This window comes from Mobula hypostoma, chromosome 11, assembly GCF_963921235.1.
Source record: "Mobula hypostoma chromosome 11, sMobHyp1.1, whole genome shotgun sequence".
NCBI lineage: Eukaryota > Metazoa > Chordata > Chondrichthyes > Myliobatiformes > Myliobatidae > Mobula > Mobula hypostoma.
Genome location: NC_086107.1, coordinates 67,191,458 through 67,214,656, shown reverse-complemented (window position 1 = coordinate 67,214,656; position 23,199 = coordinate 67,191,458). Strand labels below are relative to the sequence as shown.

Genomic DNA, 23,199 nt, shown 5'->3' with positions numbered 1-23,199 from the left:
CTTTGTGGCCAGGTTTGAGGATGATGCAAAGACAGGTGGATGGGCAGGTCGTGTTGAGGAAGCAGGGTGTCTGCAAAAGGACTTGGACAGATTGGCTTACTGGGCAAAGAAGTGGCGAATGGAAAATAATGTAGGGAAATGTATGATCATGCACTTTGGTAAAAAGAATAAAGGCATGGACTATCTTCTAAATGGGGAGAAAATTCAAAAATCAGACGTACAGAAGGACTACAGAGTCACTGTACAGAACTTGCTCTGACATCCCCCTGTTGTTTCCTGCAATCACCTTAAATCTTCCCAGGGTGGAAATGGCTAACACCAAGGAGAAAGTCTCTGGCTATCCACTTGATCTATACTGCATATTCTAGTCACCTTGCTTATGAATGATGCCATTACACTGAAAGGGGTGCAAAAAAGACATACAATTCTGGAAGATTTGAGTTACAAGGAGAGGTGAGATGGGCTAGGATTTGTTTCCCTGACGTGTAGGAGGCTGAGGGGTCATCTTGTACAAGTTTATAAAATTATAAGCTGAGAATAGCCAGTCTTTTTACCAAGGGAAGAGAGTTCAAAACCAGGGGGCAGAGGTTTAAAATGAAAGGGGAAAGGTTTAGATGGAACTTGAGGCACATTTTTCATATGGAGGGTGGTGAGTATAGGAGTGAGCTAATAGTAGAGATTGGTATAATTACAATTTATAAAAGTCATTTGGACAAGTACATTAATAGGAAAGGTCTAGAGGGAATGGGGCAATGCAGACAAATAGGACCAGCTCAGTTAAACAACTTGGTTGGTATAGACAAGTTGGACTAAAGATTCTCTTTTCCATGCTGTATAACTGATTGTCTAACTTGTTAGGAAAATCATTTTGGCTATCAGAGATGCAACATGATTCGTTTTGCTAGAAAACAGAAGAGGGGGAAGGAAACTTTGCTCTGTGTCTGTCAAGAGTTCTTCATTTAATTTTTCTATCATATAGAATGAAATTCCTTGTATCTGCACTTCCACTATGCTAATCCAATTAACAGCTTCCTGAGATGCAATATAGAAAAATAAAGTGCCCTGGTCACATCGTGATCTTCAGGGAGGTCGATGCCAAGGATCACTGCTGTGAAATCAGTGATCCCTGTGTTGGATGCTTTCCACATTTCTTTCCATATGGTAGTTAAGTTTGTGCCTGCGGCACCATGGATGTTGATTGCTTCTTCCCAGAAGGCCGAGCATGATTTTAACTGCTTCTGTGGCAATTCTGCCAAGTTTTTGTGAAGGAAGATTTTATTTTAAATTAAGTTTGAACACCCTAGCTGAAACTTCATAGAGCAAATACTTTGTGTTACATTGTATGAAATCACTAGATTATTATGTACAATCAAAAACATAAGAACAAAAGTTGTCTGAGGAAAATTGAAAGGTGTGCAATATCCCCCTTGTTTAAGATTTTAGATGAAAATGGTACCTCCACACTTTGTCCCATTTTTCAGTTGTGAGGCATTCTTGGACGAGTATTGGTGAAATTCTTTGAGCATTGGATTTGTGTAATTTAGCTTCTGAAAATTTCACTATTTTCCAGCAAAAGAAGAGGAAAAACAAAAGTTGTTAAAATGGAGTGCAGAACTAAAGCAAGAGCGAGAACAGTTGGAACAGAAAGTTAAACAGCTGAGCAACTCCATAACGGTGAGTAAATCAGCTCTGAAGATATGAGCAGTTTGCCCTGGCATAAACCTGTAAACCATCATGCTAAGTGTGCTGAGATGTAACAGAGTAGTGTTTTTCATGCTTGTGAGGCAGATTTTGGAGAAAAGAAATTACATCTTATGTTAGTCATAAGCATTTTAAGCTGCAGTGCTTCAATCCATGAATCATTTTAGTGTGTAACCAAAAAAAATTCTATCCCCTACCCAGCAGGAATTGATTTAATACCAACTTTAAAATGAATGGAGAGATTGCAGCCTATGAATCGGACACTCAGATTTTATTCCTTCCCATTGCTATTTATCAAACATTTAAGTTTAAAATTTTAAGATTTGATGTCACATATATGGCCACATATCAAGTGCTGGAAGATGGGATTAAGTTGGTAGCACTTCTTCAATTGTCATGGACAAGATGGGCTGAAAGTCCACCGGAGTTACAGAAACAGCAAACCTACAGCACAATACAGGCCCTTCGGCCCACAAAGTTGTGCCGAACATATCCCTACCTTGGAAATTACTAGGGTTACCTATAGCCCTCTATATTTCTTAACTCCATGTACCTATCCAAAAGTCTCTTGAAAGACCTTATCGTATCCACCTCCACCACCGTTGCTGGCAGCCCATTCCACGCACTCACCACTCTCTGCATTAAAAAAGACTTACCCCTGACATCTCCTCTGTACCTACTCACCAGCACCTTAAACCTGTGTCCTCTTGTGGCAACCATTTCAGCCCTGGGAAAAAGCCTCTGACTATCCACATGATCAATGCCTCTCATCATCTTATACACCTCTATCAGGTCACCTCTCATCCTCCGTCACTGCAAGGATAAAAGGCCGAGTTCACTCAACCTGTTTTCATGATGCGTGCTCCCCAATCCAGGCAACATTCTTGTAAATCTCCTCTGCACCCTTTCTGTGGCTTCCACATCCTTCCTGTAGTGAGGCAACCAGAACTGAGCACAGTACTCCAAGTTGGGTCTGACCGGGGTTCAATATAGCTGCGATATTACCTCTCGGCTCCTAAATTCAATTCCACGATTGATGAAGGCCAATACACCGTATGCCTTCTTAACCACAGAGTCAACCTGCGCAGCTGCTTTGAGCGTCCTGTGGACCCGGACCCCAAGATCCCTCTGATCCTCCACACTGCCAAGAGTCTTAACCATTAATACTATATTCTGCCATCATATTTGACCTACCAAACTGAACCACTTCACACTTACCTGGGTTGAACTCCATCTGCCACTTCTCAGCCCAGTTTTGCATCCTATCAATGTCTCACTGTAACCTCAGACAGCCCTCCACACTCTCCACAACACCTCCAACCTTTGTGTCATCAGCAAACTTACTAACCCACCCTCCACTTCCTCATCCAGGTCATTTATAAAAATCACGAAAAGTAAGGATCCCAGAACAGATCTCTTGAGGCACACCACTGGTCACAGAATTCCAAGCAGAATATGACCTGTCTACAACCACTCCTTGCCTTCTGTGGGCAAGCCAGTTCTGGATCCACAAAACAATGTCCCCTTGGATCCCATGCCTCCTTACTTTCTCAATAAGCCTTGTATGGGGTACCTTACTATTATGCCTTGCTGAATTCCATAAACACTACATCTACTACTCTTCCTTCATCATTGTGTTTAGTCACATCCTCAAAAAATTCAATCAGGCTCGTAAGGCACGACCTGCCCTTGTCAAAGCCATGCTGACTATTCCTAATCATATTATACTTCTCCAAATGTTCATAAATCCTGCTTCTCAGGATCTCCTCTATCAACTTACCAACCACTGAAATAAGACTCACTGGTCTATAATTTCCTGGGCTGTCTCTACTCCCTTTTTTTGAATAAAGGAACAACATCTGCAACCCTCCAATCCTCCAGGACTTCTCCCGTCCCTATTGATGATGCAAAGACCATCACCAGAGGCTCAGCCGTCTCCTCCCTCGCCTCCCACAGTAGCCTAGGGTACATCCCATCTGGTCCTGGCGATTTAACCTACTTGATGCTTTCAAAAAGCTCCAGCACATCCTCCTCCTTAATATCTACATGCTCAAGCTTTGCAGTCCACTGGAAGTCATCCCTACAATCACCAAGGTCCTTTTTCATAGTGAATACTGAAGCAAAGTATTCATTAAGTACCTCCACCATCTCCTCCGATTACATACACACTTTTTCACTGTCACACTTGATTGGTCCTATTCTCTCACATCTTATCCTCTTGCTAATCACATACTTGTAGAATGCCTTGGGGTTTTCCTTAATCCTGCTTCTCAAGGACTTCTAATGGCCCCTTCTGGCTCTCCTAATTTCATTCTTAAACTCCTTCCTGCTAGCCTTATAATTTTCTAGATCTCTATCATTACCTAGTTTTTTTGAACTTTTCATAAGCTTTTCTTCTTCACTGAATTTTCAACAGCCTTTGAATACCATGGTTCCTGTACCCTACCATCCTTTCCCTGTCTCATTGGAATGTACCTATGCAGAATGTCAGGTAAATATGCCCTGAATGTTTGCCACATTTCTGCCGTACATTTCCCTGAGAACATCTGTTCCCGATTTACAATTCAAAGTTCCTGCCTGATAGCTTCATATTTCCCCTTACTCCAATTAAACACTTTCCTAACTTGTCTGTTCCTATCCCTCTCCAATGCTATGGTAAAGGAGATAGAATTATGATCACTGTCTCCAAAATGCTCTCCCACTGAGAAACCTGACACCTGACCAGGTTCATTTCCCAATACCAGATCAAGTAGAGCCTCTCCTCTTGTAGGCTTATCCACATATTGTGTCAAGAAACCTTCCTGAACACACCTAACAAACTCCACCTCATCTAAACCCCTTGCTCTAGAGAATTGCCAATCGATATTTGGGAAATTAAAATCTCCCATCACGACAACTCTTCTATTATTACACCTTTCCAGGATCTGTTTCCCTATCTGCTCCTCGATATCCCTGTTACTGTTGGGCGACCTATAAAAAACACCCAGTAAAGTTATTGACCCCTTCTTGTGCCTAACCTCCACCCACAGAGACTCCGTAGACAATCCCTCCATGATGTCCACCTTTTCTGCAGACGTGACACTATCTCTGATCAACAGTGCCACACCTCCACCTCTTTTGCCTCTGTCCCTGTCCTTTCTGAAACATCTAAAACCAGGCACTTGAAGTAACCATTCCTGTCCCTGAGCCATCCAAGTCTCTGTAATGGCCACCACATCATAGCTCCAAGTACTGATCCACGCTCTAAGCTCATCCACTTTGTTCACAATACTCCTTGCGTTAAAATAGAGACATCTCAAACTGTCAGTCTGAGCACATCCCTTCTCTATCACCTGCCTATCCTCCCTCACTCACTGTCTCCAAGCTTTCTGTATTTGTGAGCTAACCTCCTCTTCCCCAATCTCTTCAGTTCGGTTCCCACCCCCCAACAACTCTAGTTTAAACTCTCCCCAGTAGCCTTAGCAAACCTCCCCACCAGGACATTGGTCCTCCGGGATTCAAGTGCAACCCATCCTTTTTGTACAGGTCACACCTGACCCAAAAGAGGTCCCAGTGATCCAGAAATCTGAATCCCTGCCCCAATCCCTCAGCCATGCATTTATCCTCCACCTCATTCTATTCCTATACTCGCTGTCATAATGGCACAGGCAGTAATCCCGAGATGACTACCTTTGTGGACCTGCTTCTCAACTTCCTTCCTAACTCCCTGTAGTCTGTTTTCAGGACCTCTTCCCTTTTCCTACCTATGTCATTGGTACCAATATATACCACGACCTCTGGCTGTTCTCCTTCCCACTGCAGGATATCGTGGACGCGATCTGAAACATGCGGGATCCTGGCACCTGGAAGGCAAACTACCATCCGAGTTTCTTTCCTGCATCCACAGAGTCGTCTGTCTGACCCCCTAACTGTAGAGTCCCCTATCACTACTGCCTTCCTCTTCCTTTCCCTACCCTTCTGAGCCACAAGGCCGGACTCTGTGCCATAGGCATGGCCACTGTTGCTTCCCCCAGGTAGGCTGTCTCCCCACCCCTCCCACCCCAACAGTACTCAAACAGGAATACTGATTGTCAAGGGGTACAGCCACAGGGGTACTCGCTAGTACCTGACTCTTCCCCTTCCCTCTCCTGACTGTTACCCACTTGTCTGTCTCCCGTGGCCCCGGTGTGACCACCTGCCTATAACTCCTTTCTATCACCTCCTCGCTCTCGATGACCAGACAAAGGTCATTGAGCTGCATCTCCAGTTCCCTAATGTGGTCCCTTCGGAGCTGCAGGACCTCCCACATCTGACACCGATTACAGAAAACCAGCCTCACACACATACTTCCTTTCTGCAGTTAACACAGGTAAACCTACTTCGCCTCATTACCATCACTCTACTGCCCACTGGATATGGCAGTCTTTTTAAACTTTTCCCACTCTGCTGGCTGACATCATACGCCTGTGCAGTCTTCCCTCTCTTTACCCCGAGTAGTAAAATGCCTTCGCTCCGGAAATTCTTAGCCATTCCACTCGCAGCCTTTTTGTTCCGAATCATTATAAATTGTATATGATTCAGTGAACCATTCTATGGTTTGTATAGTTGATTAGATATATGCATAGCACATAATGTGAATAATGTGAAGTTTCCAAGGAAATTTTGTCTCAGTTCACTTAATGAAGTTTGCATGCATTAACTAACTTTATTTTATGTTTCTTATCACATGGTTTGGAACAAAATATGGAATAGTTTTCAGAATGATGAGATGTACATAATTGTATATAAATGTACTTTGAATGGACAAATGCTCTGGGATTCTATTTTTAGAGCATGATTTTTTTTTAACCAATCTTTCTTTCTTCAAAAAAAATGAGAAAAAGATCCTACAATATTATTCTTCTAATTATTTTGCTGGTTAAATATAAATGTGACGATAAATATAAACCATGCAGAAAATAGACCTGCTTTCAGAATAGTACACCAAGCTTTCAAAGTGTACAGGAGAGCTTGGTCAGTAGTCTGTAAGATGAGAAAGGAACTGCAGGCTATAGTCTTAACCTCAGCAGTAGAGAAGTATGCAAATACAATCAGAGACTCTGTTAATAATTATTTGGATGGGTGTGTGCAAGTGAAAGGAAGTCAACACAAGTCAAAATTTATTTCAGCAACTTCATTGAATTTTGCAGGGTAGCAGAAGATTTATTGCAATTAATGTTCTAGAGTTTCAGAAGGCACTTGATAAAGTGCAATGTGATTAGTTTGTTAGTCAATGGAATAAAATGGCCTGTGACAGCCTGGATATAATTTTGATTTGGAGACAGGAAAGAGTCTTGATGAAGAAGTTGCAGTGATGTTTTCTGAAGGTCAGTTTAAGACTGCTGGTTTTCTTGAAGCATATTAATGACTTGGATGTTGGTGTATAAAGCACCATTCCAGAAGTTGCTGAGGAGCCATAAGTTGGAAATCAGTAAAGAACGGGGAGGATATTGGTAGACTTGATAATACAGATAGACTGATGGAATGGATGGACATATGACATTTAATGTATCCCTTCTTTCCACTGCTGGTGCACTGTGTCTGCAATATGTGCAAGCTACAAAATGGCCTGTAGTTACTTGCCTAGGTTTCCCCAGCAACATATCCCACCAAGCCAGATGAGGGGAGTAGGCTTATGGAAACATCATCACCCTGCAAGTTCCTCCCCAAGGCACATCCATGCATGGATGTTTTTTATCACTGGGTCTAAATCCTGGTACTCCTTATCCTTATGCAGATAACTTCAGTAGAAGAACTATAATAATTTAAAAATGTAGTTGCCACCTTCTTAAGAATAGTTAAGAATGGGCAATAAATACTGCCCTTGCCAATGGTGATTTATGTTTTAAAAAAAAATTGTAGGCATCTCGTGTGCAAAGTGAAAAATAAAAGTATGTAAGACTGCTTTCAAACAGTCCGAGATGAAGATCAAAGTAATTATTATGACTATGAAAATATGTTATTATCCATGGATAAAAGTCAGTTATGTTTAGTGACTTAATTATATTAATTATGCAATTCTATCTTCTATTTCAGTCTGTATTTCCAGATTTTCCAGATATAGAAACATGGAAAACCTCCAGCACAATACAGGCCCTTCAGCCCACAAAGCTGTGCTGAACATGTCCTTACCTTAGAAATTACCCAGGGTTACCCATAGCCCTCTATTTTTCTTAGCTCCATGTACCTGTCCAGGAGTCTCTTTAAAAGACCCAATCGTTTCTGCCTCCACCACCGTCAACAGCAGCCCATTCCACGCACTCACCACTCTCTGCGTGGAATAAAAGCCTCTGACTATCCACACGATCAGTGCCTCTCATATAAACAAGTTAAACATTTGATTGACTTCATTAAGCCTCTATGAAATTTTGAGATCCTGAATCACCTCAACAACAATAATCTCAATCTCTGTATTTGCACTTGGCTGAGACAGCATCTAGTGAATCTGCATTAGATGTGTTGTATTGCTGCCTTATCCTTTCTACAATAATGCACAATATTATTCTGACTAGTTTTATTAAAATTTTACCTTTTCTATCTCTGGCAATAAACTAAGTAGTCCATGAGTTTTATGATCTTTTTTGCTAGACACTAACTGCACCTTATGCACTTGAACTTATGAGCCCCAAATCACTTTATTTTTCCAAAGCACCAAAATCTTCCTACATTTAATGTAATATTGTTACTTGTGTTTCAACTGAAATGGGCAATTTCAGACTTATACCACTGAATTTCATTTGGTACCATGGGGGTGTTTGGTGTAGACTAGCAAAAAGATAAATGTGGAGTCTCCCAAATTGGGGAATTGGAAATTTAAAACTTATAGGGGAAATGGAATCAATATGCCTTTCAGTAAAATGGATGACTTTTTTCTAAGAGGTTTTTCCTTTTTCTTTAGAAGTGTATGGAGACTAAGAACACATTGCTGGCTCGGCAGAAGGATATGCAATCCTCGCTGGAAAAAGTAAAACGACTAATACACCTGATCCAGGGTATACAGCTCACAAAAAGTGACTCACCAACAGATGAGGCTGTCAACAACCCCACAGACTATATGAATGCTCCCACCGTTGAACCTTCACCAGTGAACTGTGACAGTAATTTAGAGACCAAGTAGCTGAGAGAAAGGACTAGATACTGTAGAATTTACAAACCATTCTGGGAACAAAATTGTGACAGGTTGTTCCTGACTTGCCAATTGAAGGGGGATTCTGTGCTGGATTTTGTTCTTATAGATCCACATTGGGAGCGCCAGCTTGGTAAGAACCAGCGTCAAGCCAAGTGAAATACCAGTGTGTGCCTGCTGCTGCCAATTTGGTTTTTAGTTTGTCTACTCTTCAGGGAAATAGGTAGAAAGCAATGGTCATGACTTAATGATCTGCCCTGGTCATGGATTGCATTCATGATTCTCAAGTCCAGGACTGCTTGAGCAGAATAGCAGATATTTAATGCAATTCAGTATGATGGGGAAACATTGTGCAGAATGCGGAAGTTGAAAGGCATGAGAATATGTTGGTTCCAGTCATTGACTGAAGTAGCAAAGGCAGAATCAGAAGTTCATCCGAGACAGGTACATTGCGTAATGGGCACAGCACAGAGTACAATGATATTACTATTTTGTTTTAAATACAAAAAAAAACAAATGGAGGTTTATTATTTGGAGGGTATGTGGTGGCACCAAAACCATGCATGGCTTTTGATGAAGAGTGTTTCTTTTTAACTTTATTTTAAAATGTCATGTGGTTGTTCATTGTACAAGTAGTTGTTTCAGTGTCTTGGGCACTGGAAAGACACAAGGCGGGCAGACTGAATTTGTCCTGAGATTTTGGGGGAGTTTAAGGTTTGGGAAATATTCAGGTCTTCCTAGTGTTAAACAAATTAGCTAAGAAAATTGTTGAGTGCTTTTGTTTCCTAATGATGTGATTTATAGAAAACAAAGTGTTAGAAGTTGAGCAGATTCTGTATATATATATAAAAATGCAAATATATATTATATATATATACATCCCACCCACGCGCACCTCCCTGCACGCGCACATTCCCGCACACACCCCTCCACACACACACACGCACACCCCCTCACACTTTCTTTGACTCTCTGTATGTGTAAAAAAACATCTGCTATTGTCTGAACTGCCAAAAGCTATAGTGAACCTGCAGGGAATGATCTTCAGTTTACTGGGGAATATACTGGAACAGTTTTACAGTTCTTACTATTTCCGACTTCATGAAAAGTGGATTGAACAGGTAATGAGATCAGTTAAGTAAAATGGTCATAGGTCTTCAGTTATGTAAAGAAAAAGGAGTAAGTCTGTTGTTTGTTGTGCAAGTACAGCCAGAATGGAAATTTATATTTGCATTAATATTTAATGTTGGTTGTACTTAATTTAACATATCAGAGTGTGCTTGCCTTTACTTTTGGCACTCAGTGAAAAATTCAGCCATTTATACTTATATTTGTAATTACTAACCAAACAACATGGCAGATGGAAGAAGGAGTTTCTTCTGAACTAGTTATGTGAAGAATTGAATTTTCCTGATTGCTGCCTACCCACTCTGACAATGGTGCATGTACAGAACATTTTTTTTCTGGGAAGAAGGGGAGGGAGGAGTTCTCTTCAAAGATAGTGATTTTCTGTCATTACTTCGTATTGGTCTTTTACAAAGTTTTTAAACCCAATTCTGAACATTAGTCATATTAAAGATATTTTTTCATTGAATTGATACTCATTGCAATTTATAAAAATAACATAAACATGAAGAAAATCTATCTCAAAGCCAAAAGATTTTTTTCTGATTTGGTTTGCAACCAAATATTCATTGGTGAAAGCTGAATAGTAATTTAAATAAAAAAAAAGTGGTTGCAGAAGCATTTCTGGATGTATCCCAAAATCTTTATTTCTTTATTCTTTACAGTATCTCATAACAGCAGTGCTTCCCTCAACATTCCTGCATGAAAATGGATACTTATTCTTCCTTTTCTTCTCAGTCAGGACAAACCTGTCAGTAAATGTCTCTATTGCCTTTATTAGGACGTTCTGTTCTGCCGATTATAATGCCTATTTGAGAATAAGCTGGAAAATGATATTTAAATTAATATGAAAAATTATAAATATTCCAAAATAACCTTGTATACATAATGTCATTTGGTAACTGCAGTGAGTCAATTATGAAGCCACCAATGTTCATAATCTTTCTTAATTGACCTTGGTTCAGTTTCAAAGAGACTGTCATGATTTTTTGCTTGGTGGGAATGGAGATGTTATCAAAGTATATTACTTGCCTTTCTTTACTACAGTATGTCCTGGTCATATTTAGCCCTTAATTTAACATTTACTACCATTTCTTATTGGTACACTATTTGTCACATACAGCAATTAATGGCTGTTTGTGAGTTTAAAGCTATAAATTGTTATGCTTTGCTAACATACAAAAACTTATGTTTCCGTTCACATTGCCTTTGGAAAACACTTGAGTTCGTGACTTTTGAAGTCATTGTCATTTCTTTGTGTTCCATTGTTCATCACTGTCGTAAATAAATTTCACAATGTCACCTAGAGTATCTTCTAAAGTCTCCTGCATGACTTGTCTGGTAAAACCAACAATGACAAGTCTGATCAGATACGAGTTTGCTGATTGGTGCTTGGAAAGGCGCACGTCAATATTTGGCACACTAAGATTGGGAGAGAAAATCAGGTGAAATTTCTAATTTCCTGGAGACTTCATGTAAAAAGTACTAAGTTCTGGATATTTGAAATATATGAACTTTTGGATGGTAATACCTTCTATATTCACCTTCTGCCAGCTTGGATAACTGAACCTTAATGACACTGTATAGCAAAACACAAAGGGCAAAATTGGCAAAGTAAACTATTAATATTCACATCAAAAATAAAACTGGAATAAAGAGAATCCCTTTCCATCATTCTCTTTATTCCACAACCTTAACTTTTTTCATTAGAATAATAATTTGGCATTGAGAATATGATTATTGTGACTACATGGTATTTGCTGCTAATACATTTTTTGTCTCATCACAAACTGTAATTTCCTTTGGTGAACCTGCATTCATGTTGTGATATTTAAGCTTGAACTAACAGCATCAACTTGTATTAATATGAGATAATTAATCAGTTAAAAACAATCCTCCTCTCCTATTCCCATCTTCCCAAAATCCCATCCCTTTTCTCATATTATTATCGAATAAGAAGTATTAATTTATACAGTACATTTCTGGTCACTTTTGAAGACACAGTGTTAGTCATGCCAAAATATTTTCATGAGTCTAAATTATTAGATTTTGTTCTTGAAATTTACAATATCAAGTTTTTTAAAAAAAATGAGATACTGTATAGTTCATTGCCAGGAATCTGTGGGAAGTTCTTGCAGTTATTAAGAAAGCAATTTAACTAAGATCCAAGAAAATCTTACCTAAGATCAGGGAGTTTTCAGATAAACTTTTAATACTGAGCATCAATCCTCAGTCAAGTATGGCATTTAAGAATGACATCAGAATGAATTTGCAGAATGGAATATGTCCTTGTGCAGATGTGAAACAAACTGAAGTAGCACCCAATGCATGCTGAAGACTTAAATTATTGTATGGTCATGTGTTTTGAATGGTTGTTTGCCAGATTCAAATTTGCCAAGTCAACTGGTCAGATGTGTAATCAACAGAGGACACAGGGATCGCCCACAAGTATTGTAGAAAACTGCAAAATTTACATTCAATTTACATAAGCATTTAGCACATTGCATTTGCATCCACGCAGATAAGGAAGGGAGGGTTAATGCTTATGTAAAATGTCTTAGGACATTTCGTCAGTACCCTTTTAATTTTAATAGAGTTCTCAACAGTAAGTGAAATGGAAGAAATAAATACTGAGGTTGGAATGGATGGCATTGGGCTTGTGTAATAAACTTGCGATGAGTCTGCCACCTGAAGTGATGAAAATCGAGCACAAAATCAGAGATGGTCCACTTGGTAAATGAGGGTTGAAAATTGAAAGCAAATTTAACGAAAATCACAGGGAGAACAGGATGCAGCACCAGAAAACCATGTGGGTTCCCATAGCAACATATTATTTAGGAGGATGTGGGTTGGGCTAAAAGCAAAGTTATTCACTATAAAAAGAGGTCATAAGAAAAAAGTCATTAGCTCCAGGAAGAAAAATATTAACCCATTCTCCATAGATGAATATTTCCAACATTTTCTGATTTTATTTAAAATTTCTTGCATATATTTTCTATTAATCAGCGAATGTAAATATTTCCAATGTTTTCTGGTTTTATTTTAAATTTCTAGCATATATTTTGCTATTAACAACTTCAAGTGTATAGTTTAAGACAACTCAAACATTCATTCATTCACATTCCTTTCATATCTAATTTAAGCCCTTGTCTCTGTATAATAGTTTGATGGAATGGGGGAAATGTTCTTGAATCAGGTTAATCAGCATAGTTACAGCTGCAAATAATTTGCTCGTGTTGTGTTGTGGCCAGGTACCACACCAAACTCCCCAAGAAAGTATGTTGTCATATAACGGAGATGTTGCCTTTACTTACAATGTGGTATTTAAAACTTTAGAAATTCAATGGTCAATGAATTTTGTTCTTGAGCATTCGTGATTACGTATTTAATGAAGATGAAGGTTGTTTCCACTTTCTTAGATGATTTCATAGTATACCATTTCTGCCTACAGGTGACCATGATGCATCGCTGAAATGCAGTAATCTTTTGTAACAAACTTGCATTATTTTTGAATTAAACAAAGTTGAGAATGTGTTCAAATTATACAGCATGAGTTGCCTTTCAACAAGCAACAAATAACTTGAATAACCATATATAACCATGTAACAATTACAGCACAGAAACAGGCCATCTTGCCCCTTCTGGTCCGTGCCGAACTCTTACTCTCACCTAGTCCCACTGACCTGCACTCAGCCCATAACCCTCCATTCCTTTCCTGTCCATATATCTATCCAATTTAACTTTAAATGACAACATCGAACCTGCCTTAACCACTCCTGCTGAAAGCTTGTTTCACACAGCTACCACTCTCTGAGTAAAGAAGTTCCCCCTCATGTTACCACCAAACTTTTGCCCTTTAACTCTCAACTCATGTCCTCTAGATTGAATCTCCCCCACTCTCAATGGAAAAAGCCTATCCACGTCAACTCTCTCTATCCCCCTCAGAATTTTAAATACCTCTATCAAGTCCCCCCTCGACCTTCTACACTCCAAAGAATAAAGACCCAACTTGTTCAACCTTTCTCTGTAACTTAGAAGATGAAACCCAGGCAACATTCTAGTAAATCTCCTCTGTACTCTCTCAATTTTATTGACATCTTTCTTATAATTCGGTGACCAGAACTGTACACAATACTCCAAATTTGGCTTACCAATGCCTTATACAATTTCAACATTACATCCCAACTCCTATACTCAATGCTCTGATTAATAAAGGCCAGCACACCAAAGCTTTCTTCACCACCCTATCCACATGAGATTCCACCTTCAGGGAACTATGCACCATTATTCCTAGATCCCTCTGTTCTACTGCATTCTTCAATGCCCTACCATTTACCATGTATGTCCTATTTTGATTAGTCCTACCAAAATGTAGCACCTCACGTTTATCAGCATGAAACTCCATCTGCCATCTTTCAGCCCACTCTCTTAAGTGGTCTAAATCTCTCTGTAAGCTTTGAAAACCTACTTCATTATCCACAACTTCACCTAACAATATCATCTGCATACTTACTAATCCAATTTACCACCCCATCATCTAGATCATTAATATATATGACAAACAACATTGGACCCAGTACAGATCCCTGCGGCACACCACTAGGCAACTTGTGTAGTAACTAAGTAATGCTTAGGTATCCTTTTGATATTGGCATGTACACAATATTTTGAATGTGAGACAACCAAATGTTCTTCCAGCAATCATCCACTATGAGGTTTAATGGCTTCTTGTGGACAGTAAGCCATCTACATATGATGACTTTCTTTGGCACTTATGTTCTCAGGAAGCAGGGCCATCTGACTTGGACACAGCTTCCTTGAATAGAATCTTAACTTAAAAACTTAACAAACATTTTACATCTGGGGGAGCTAATCTGTGATAAATCCAGCCTTTGGTATATTTTACACACAGCTGAACCACCACCACCATCCCCCCCCCCCAAATAATACATGCATGTATTTGTTCGTTTTTCCAAAGGGTCTACTGTGTGATTATATCCGTCTCATAGAAACATAGAAAACATGCAGCACAATACAGGCCCTTTGGCCCACAAAGCTGTGCCGAACATGTCCCTACCTTAGAACTATCTAGGCTTTACCCATAGCTCTTTATTTTACTAAGCTCCATGTAGCTATCCAGAAGTCTCTTAAAAGACCCTATCGGTTCCGTTGCCGGCAGCCTATTCCACGCACTCACCACCTTCTGCGTAATAAAAAACTTACCCCGACATCTCCTCTGTACCTACTTCCAAGCACCTTAAAACTATGCCTTCTCGTGCTAGCCATTTCAGCCCCGGGAAAAAGCCTCTGACTATTCACACGATCAATGCCTCTCATTATCTTGTATCAGTGCTTTTAACTTAATTTCTCCATGAGGTTGCAAGTTCCACTTTCTAATTACACTGTTAATAAAATATTCACGAGAAACTTGTTTGTAATTCTATTAGTAACTCTTTAATATTCATTGCCTTAGGTTTTAAACTTCTTCACAAATTAAAACAATCAAACCCCTTCATTACTCTAAAGACCACTGTTGTATCACACTTCAACCTTAAGTCTTTACAGTCCTTTCTGTTACTTTTGACAATTTTAGAGCACTTCTGTGAATCTTTATTGTGCTATTGTCTCCATCCTGTTTGTAATATGGAAGTCAGGTCTATATACCAAGTGTAATGAAACCTATTATGCTCAAATATTATTTGAACAATCTAGTTTACCTCAACACAGTGACAAGTCTTGTTATACATCCAGTTTGCTTTTTCTGTGCAGGTATTCCCAACTGCTGGTTTAAATTTGGAAACTGAAAACTGAGTTTAGATCTTGAATACAAGGTATATAAAGAATGACCTGAAATTGGCTTGCTTTATTATCTCAAATGGGAAGAGCAGAATTATAGGAGGTTCATGGGTATCTCAGTTATTCAGTTATTTTAGTTGATGTTTACCATCAGCCTGCATTGACCTGCCACTTGGTCTGTAATTTTTAATGGTCTGGAAGGAACTTGTATGTTGGGCCTGCAAGGGGCATGTGTTTTTCATTTTCTTTGTACCGTTTAATTTAGATAATTTCTCCTGGAACACACAGCCTATTTTTCTCCTGTCAGGCATTTTCCTTAATTACTTTTTGTTTAACATAATCAACCTTTAAAACAATTTAAATATTGAAAACTTTCATAACAATATAATTAATTGTCAATATCTTAATCTCAGTCTCTAGCCTCATTTTCATACACTTATTTTTTCCTATGACATAGAACGAGGTCCTTCAGCCCATGTTGACTCAAAGCAATCCATCAGTTCCGATTCTCCAATTATTCCTTTTTAACTATGCTTTCTCCCATGCCCATTTATACCCTTCTGATTCTTTTATCACTTACCCAAAATAAGTGGTAAATCACTGTTATCCTTCGATTAGTTCAAATCAGGAAGTTCTCCCCACACTTTAAACAATGGAATCACCTGGCTGTGATCTGGTGTTGTCCCTGCAGCCTCAGTGTCACCATTTTCCTATCCAGGACTCTGCTCATTGTACAGTACAATTTACTCACTTCATGTGAATGTCATGTACACAAATTCTGTGTAGATGTAGATGCGATATTGAAGTATATCTTGTTAATTAGGGCATCGGGATCACTACATTTTGGCTTAATTAAGCAACTGTCTCAATAAGTCGAAGTTTCATGGAAATAGTTTTAAAAAAAGCTAAACTGAGTTAACAAATTATGTATTTCAATAAAATACAGAAGAAATTAGAACACTGCTAGAATGGTCTCGGCCCGAAACATGGACTGTTTATTTACTTCCATAGATGCTCCAGCATTTTGTGTGTGTTGCTCTGGAATGCCCAGCATCAGTAGAATTTCTTTTGTTATAGAACACTGCCAGTACTATAAACCACTGAGTTGGTTTCTAATAGTTATAGACAAAAGAATTCATCCAGTGTTGGTCCAGAGGCTAATTTTTTTTGGCTAGTGTCAAATCTTTTACGTTGAAGCTGCACCCTCTCTAACATGCTGGTGGAGAGAGTTTTAGTTGGGTTTTTAGCGCTGGAAATAGTTATATTTGGACACGTCTCATTAGCGGGGCAGCAGTATGGTCGCATTGTTTATTCCAGGGACCAGCTGATTGCGCTTATGCCGGCCGGTTTAGCGAACAGAGCGGCGGACACCCCTGCTGAAATCTGGAGGAAAACACACAGAGGATGCAGAGGGGGATCACAAAGGCGAGGAAAGAGGAGCAGGTCAAGACAACAGAGACTTATAGAGAAGAGGAGTTCGGTGGGTAATAAAATGGTCGAGTTGACGGTGCTAGCCAGGAGTCAGAGAACGTTTCAGGAGTGCAGTGTTATGTGTTTTACTGAAACGAGGCTGCACGAGGACATACCCGATCAAAACTTTTCCGTGGATGGCTTCCAGACCGTTCGGGCTGACTGGAAGTGCACTGAGAGAGGTAAGCGTAAAGAAGTCGGGGTTTTGCTGTTCTGGTTAACAACGGATGGTGCAATCCTGGTCATATTACGATCGAGGAACGTGTTTGTAGACCGGATATTGAACTTTTTGCTGTTGAACTCCGGCCATATTCCACTGAGATACAACACTGAGCGTCACGGGAGGTCGTTCCTGCCTGTGGCCATCGAACTTTGCAGCTCCTCCCGTGGAGGGTCAAACACCCTGAGCCAATAGGCTGGTCCTGGACTTATTTCCATCTGGCATAGTTTGCATATTGTTGTTTGATTGTTTGTGGTTTTTGTATTGCTATATTTATGCTCTATTCTTGGTTGGTGCGGCTGTAACGAAACCCAATTTCCCTTGGGATCAATAAAGTATATATATCTATTTATCTATCTGAGCAAAGGTCTGAATTTTTTTAAGTCAAAATAAAAAACAAATTATCAAAACATCACTGCTTTTTGAATTGGTGTCCATCAGCCCAAATACATAACACACAAACACAAGCAACTGACTCCATTTAAAAACTCTTCATTCTTAGCACGGTAATGTCCACATAAGTGCACGCAATTGATGCTAGTTAGAAACTAGTCAGAAATATTCTCCTGTCCCAATTAAGCAGCAGAGTGCCCCAAATAAATGAAGGGAATCCTGGAAAATTTCTCAATTAGTTTCTGTTCTTTCAGAGTTGTCCCAAGTTAGTAATGTGTTACATGGAGTTGGAAAATATTTCTGCTGTAAATCCTTTCAATTAAAATATATTTCATTTTGTTAAATTTCTCGAGTGACATTCTAGATGATGTAAATTGGAAATAGTTGTCATCATGTCCGGGGATAAACTACCAGAGGACTACTGTTGAAGTTGAAGCATTTTTGAGCTCTTTCCCCAAGGTCACACATATGATGTGATTGCCCAAATATGTTTATGGTGGTGATGGGATGACAAAGCAGATGTACATGTTCCAGAATTTCCCCTTCTTCCCCATTGTTAATGGACAGCTTCTCATTGTCTAAGCTGATGCTTTCCTGGGAAAGTTGTAGATTGTTAATAGCTGCTGTTTAGGCAACTTTGATTAAAAAAAAAAAATTTGTGGTTGGGAGGCTTGGAGTCGCATTCATGGGTTACACTGAGTGTTGTTACCTGTGCAGCAAAGAATAGAAAATTAATCCATCAATACTGCGCCATTATTTCTAGTTGGAGCCAGAAGCATGGCAACACTTGCCCAGCACAATGTTTGCTGATTTGATTTCTGCAAAACAAGACTTTTCACTGTATGTTTTGAGTTCATGTGACAAAGCTAATGTATTTTTTAAATATGCATTTTAATAGTTAGAGTGAATGTGTATATATGGGTAGAATTTTCCCAGTTTTATTGAAGTGAATGGAAGTTGATAAAATGCAACATAGAGATTCTGATAGCCCTGGCCATGTCCTTGTTAACTAATTGATGAAAAAAAATTGTCACAGCCTTCTAAGCCAGCTTTTCTTTTCTCTCCCAGCTAGATCATTTAAAATATTAGTTACATTTTAGAAAATGTAGCATTATTTTTAGAATGTGCTTCTGTTAATTTCTTAGGAACATTGATGCATCTCTTCTGATCCTAGATCAAGACTCTTGCATAGCCAAAATCAGGACTTTTTAGCAATGGCAATGTAAGGCTGACTGAAGCAGACTTGGTAAGACAGGTCTGGAGCTCAACAGTCCCCCAATTAGTTCATTAATCAGACCCAGTCAGATGTAGTTCTCCAAGGACTAGAATATTTAATCTACAGCACTTCCTGAGACAAATTTGCAAGAGGCTAAATAGTCCTATGTGGACAAGTAAAAGGAAAACTGAACCAGTGATTTGTGCTGTTAAATTATATTGTTGAAGACTGGAAGGAAATAAGGAATATGAATCAGTTTGAATTAAGTATAATATATTAAAAATAATGATCGTATCCTTAGGTTGGGAGTACAAAAACTATTTGAATTGTGTCACACAAATTCATAGTGATAAACAGGATTTCTCTCACAACTTATCTTTTTATGAAAATTTGTAGGGCACATATACACAATTTAAAGGATTTTTATATCAGCTAATTCAGGCTGATATATTAATTATGCACTTTTGTATAATATCCATAGTTTAAAGGTACATTTTGAGAGTTGAGATCAGAATGATTATTTTTGCAACAATGCCACAGAACACTTCCGGCAAAGTTAGCAAAAAAAAATTGTGAAATTGCATGTATTTGTAGTTGTTCAAGTTTGGAAGATTTACTTTGCTTTGAGATCAACACTGCTGTTAGGCACATACCTTATGGCTATGTATGCGGAACTTTAAATATTGAGCAAAATATGAACTTGGCTATAATTAAGTGCAGTATATTGAATTACATTTTTTTCTCAAAAATGTGTTCCATTCAGTTTATGTAAACCTCTATTAATTTAAACTGATGTGTGATATAGTAGGGCATGTATGGCATGTATAAACTAACCTGAGATGCTTTCATGTTCTTTTGGCTCCATTCTCAGCGTGTTGTTTCATTCCAGCCCACCTGCTGATCGATTCCTCAGCTCACAGAATGGAATCCGAGCACCATGACGGGACTCAAACTGACTGCAGTGAACAGGCATGGCGTTTGGGGGCTAGTTCACTTAAGTGCAGCATAATATTTTCATCATGGTTATTTTATAACAATGAAAGAGCAAAGTGAGTGATCAATATTACAAAAATCTTCAAGTGCTTGAAATCTGAAATAAAAACAAAATATGCTGGGAACGTTCAGCAGGTCAGCCATGCCTCAGTCAAAGTGAGTAGGTTTTGTTAATTTAGAAGGTAGCCAGCAGTAATTGTTATCTGGTGGAAAAATGCAAACCATGTGCAATAATGATCCTCCAGTGCCATCTGGATTTCAGTTTGAATATTTATGAGTTCTCCTTCTTACTCTTTGTCAGCTTTCCTCTGTACTTTTAACATCTTGAGATGATTACAACCATTAAATTACAGTCCCTTACTATGAAAGATTAACATCAATAAATTGTCCCCATTAGTCATGGCCTAGTCCAGTCCTAGAAACTTCTTGTAAATATTATTTCCAGGGAACATTGCAGAAAACATAATCCCAACCTTATTTAATTTGAAGTGTACAAAACAAGATTTTGCTGTTTTAGCCATATTGGAAGAGACACGAATCGGTTGAACCCAGAAGTTTGAACACTGGGAATATTCCAGTTGTTTTGAAAATTGTAAGGTGGTCTGGTATCCCGATGCTGATCATTATCTAGTAAGAATGAAGGTTGAGTGAGAAAAAGAATTGCTTTTTACAATAGTTTTAACACTCATTGTCCAGCCTCACCAGTGAAGAATGATTATTTAGTTAGGTCCCATCCGACTTAAAGCTATTACCAGCAAGAAACTAACACTTAGGAATGGAAGAACTTTATTTAAAAAAAACACAAAAACCTTAATTTAAAGTCATAATTCATAGAATAAATGCATTTTAAAAATTGACAGCTATCAGGATACTTAACACAATTATTGTCTAGTATAAAGAATGTCCAGCTGTGAATCTCAGACACTAATTTTTATCCTACTTAAATCATATAATTTTCAAAAGTGTTCTTTAGTTCACTTGAAACTAGTCAGTTTAATTAAAACAGATTCATGGAGATTTGTTTGAAGGTCTGATAATCCCTAATTATCTGCAGTGCAATAAAAAAATGTCTTGTTCTCTTCCAGACAGCTCCTTGGATTGAGGGTGACTTCAGTTTTCTGGGGTGTAAATCTATGGGCAGGGAGTGAATGAAGGGGCAGGTGGGTAGTAGTGAAATTGTGTCAAATCATGCTCCTTTCTAGCAAGGTTTCTCTGTGCTCCTGATATATGGCCTCACTTTTGAGTATCATACAGAATGCTGCTCCTTAGTCATGGAGACACAAGAGTCTACAGATGCTGGAATCTGAAGAAACAATCTGATGGAGGAACTCAGAGGGTTTAGCAGCATCTTTGGGGGAGGGGAGTAGCGAGAGGAATTGTCAATGTTTTGGGTGAACCCTGCACCAATTGCTCTAGCAGATTGTTTGTTGATTGAATAGTCATGGACCAGTGATACCCAGAAGTTAGTGAGGTGTTGCACTTCAAGGAAGCTTTGAGCATTTCCTCGAGAATCTTTGTGTATCTACCAGGTAATTTCCTCTTGTGATAGAATATACGTTTTGGGAGTCTAATGCTGGGTAAGCATAGGCGTAGTCTGGTGAAAGTAGTATCCTACTGACAAGTACGTATGCACAAATGCACACTTTTTGCCAAGCAGAACTTTTGGTGATTTTCACAATATGCATCACAGCAGTTAATGACTTGATCCAGTGGTTGCAATTCAATGAATTCTACTCTAGATCCTTCACTGAATTCCTAAATTTGTAGTTGCATCATTTCAGGTCATTGAAAAAGCTGGTGGTGTTTCAATCACTCCTTTCATGCCCACTCAGAGGCAGGGAATAATTTTCACCTTCCAGACTGAGAATAGTTTGGTTTTAGGATGGAGAAGAAAATGTCTATGCTGTTATGTATAAAGTGTGATTATATTTTTACTGCACATTAACTGATAACCAGTTGGACTAGTAAATCAAACTGTTCATTTTTAGAAAACATCAACTCTTCTAATTTCCCTTAGCTTCAAAGTGGAATTTAATTAATGTAATTACCAGGTGGATTTTAATTATCATGCTAATTTGTCTCTTCCCTGCTGCTGCCCTACTGCCAGCCTTCATAAACTATTTTATTGTATAATCTCAGTTTTAAGAAATGCAACAGTGTTTAAATCCACTAAAGATGGAACCACATAGAACTAATATTGGACCAGTCCAACAAACTGTGTTCCACATCTCCATCACCAAGCTACTCCTGCCAGTTACAGCAGAGCAAAATGTGATTATGTTCTATTGTGAAATTAACTGGAATATGCAAGTTTATCTTTTCATTAATGATGAAAGGTGAGTGTTGTCCTAAGTCTAATACTTAAAAAAATAATGCTTAAGAACCCTGTTAACATTTTTTAAAAGAAAAGCTTGAGGAATATAAAGTGATAGCCTTCATTGTTATAAATTAGCTGTAAGCAATTAATGTTACACTATCTTTAAAGATTTAAAGGAACGTGTTTTGGCGTATCAGGATGCACTGATAATATTGAAAAATCATTATGATTCATTTCTTATAGTCTTGAGAATGAATTTTGCTGCTTCAGTCTCAGGATTTTTCAGTATGATACAGTTGTAGAGTTTGATAGGAATTAACTCATTTGTCTCCAAATTTGTTACGCTGTCTTGCCCTCATTTTAAGAATGGGTTCCAACAAGCAATGATATCCTAAAGAAAGAAGCATTGACACAGTTTTGGGTTCTGAATATGGATGTACTGTCAGTTTTGTGAAGGTTAACATTTCTTAATAAAGGATGTGTAAACGAGACTCAGAGAAATACTGCCATCTATTGTAAGTTTTCCACTCCCACTTAGACCCCTCCCTCAAATACTTCGGTTAAGGGAACTAAGGTAATCTTATGGTGCATCATGTAATGTCGTCGGTGCAGATTATCTCTGTCTGAAGTATTGACATTGTAAAGACATAATTTTGTCTTTACACTGTACTGCCACAAAATAGCAAATACAGTATGTCAGTAATAATAAACCTGATTCTGATATTTTTAAACCATTTGTAACTTTTTCAAGATTAGTACCATTCCCTATTTTGTCATGTCCAAGAGTAGCATGGAGCTTTACATATCAAGCATTTTCTAGGCCC

The 23,199-nt window shown here is 38.6% G+C and overlaps 1 protein-coding gene across 6 annotated transcripts in view; it reads left to right on the top strand.

The window, feature by feature from the left end:
* phf21aa (PHD finger protein 21Aa) overlaps positions 1–11,416 on the top strand; it is a 406,388-nt gene extending 394,972 nt beyond the window's left edge. For 2 of the 6 annotated variants that reach the window (XM_063062211.1, XM_063062213.1), the window contains exons 16-17: positions 1,571–1,674; positions 8,618–11,373. In XM_063062211.1, coding sequence (XP_062918281.1) covers positions 1,571–1,674; positions 8,618–8,836 — 323 coding nt within the window. In that variant the 3' untranslated portion in view covers positions 8,837–11,373. Of the gene's footprint in view, positions 1–1,570; positions 1,675–8,617 lie in introns of all 6 variants that reach the window. The other 4 variants (XM_063062216.1, XM_063062214.1, XM_063062212.1 and 1 more) reach the window with 4 other exon arrangements.
* Positions 11,417–23,199: the final 11,783 nt, after the last annotated feature.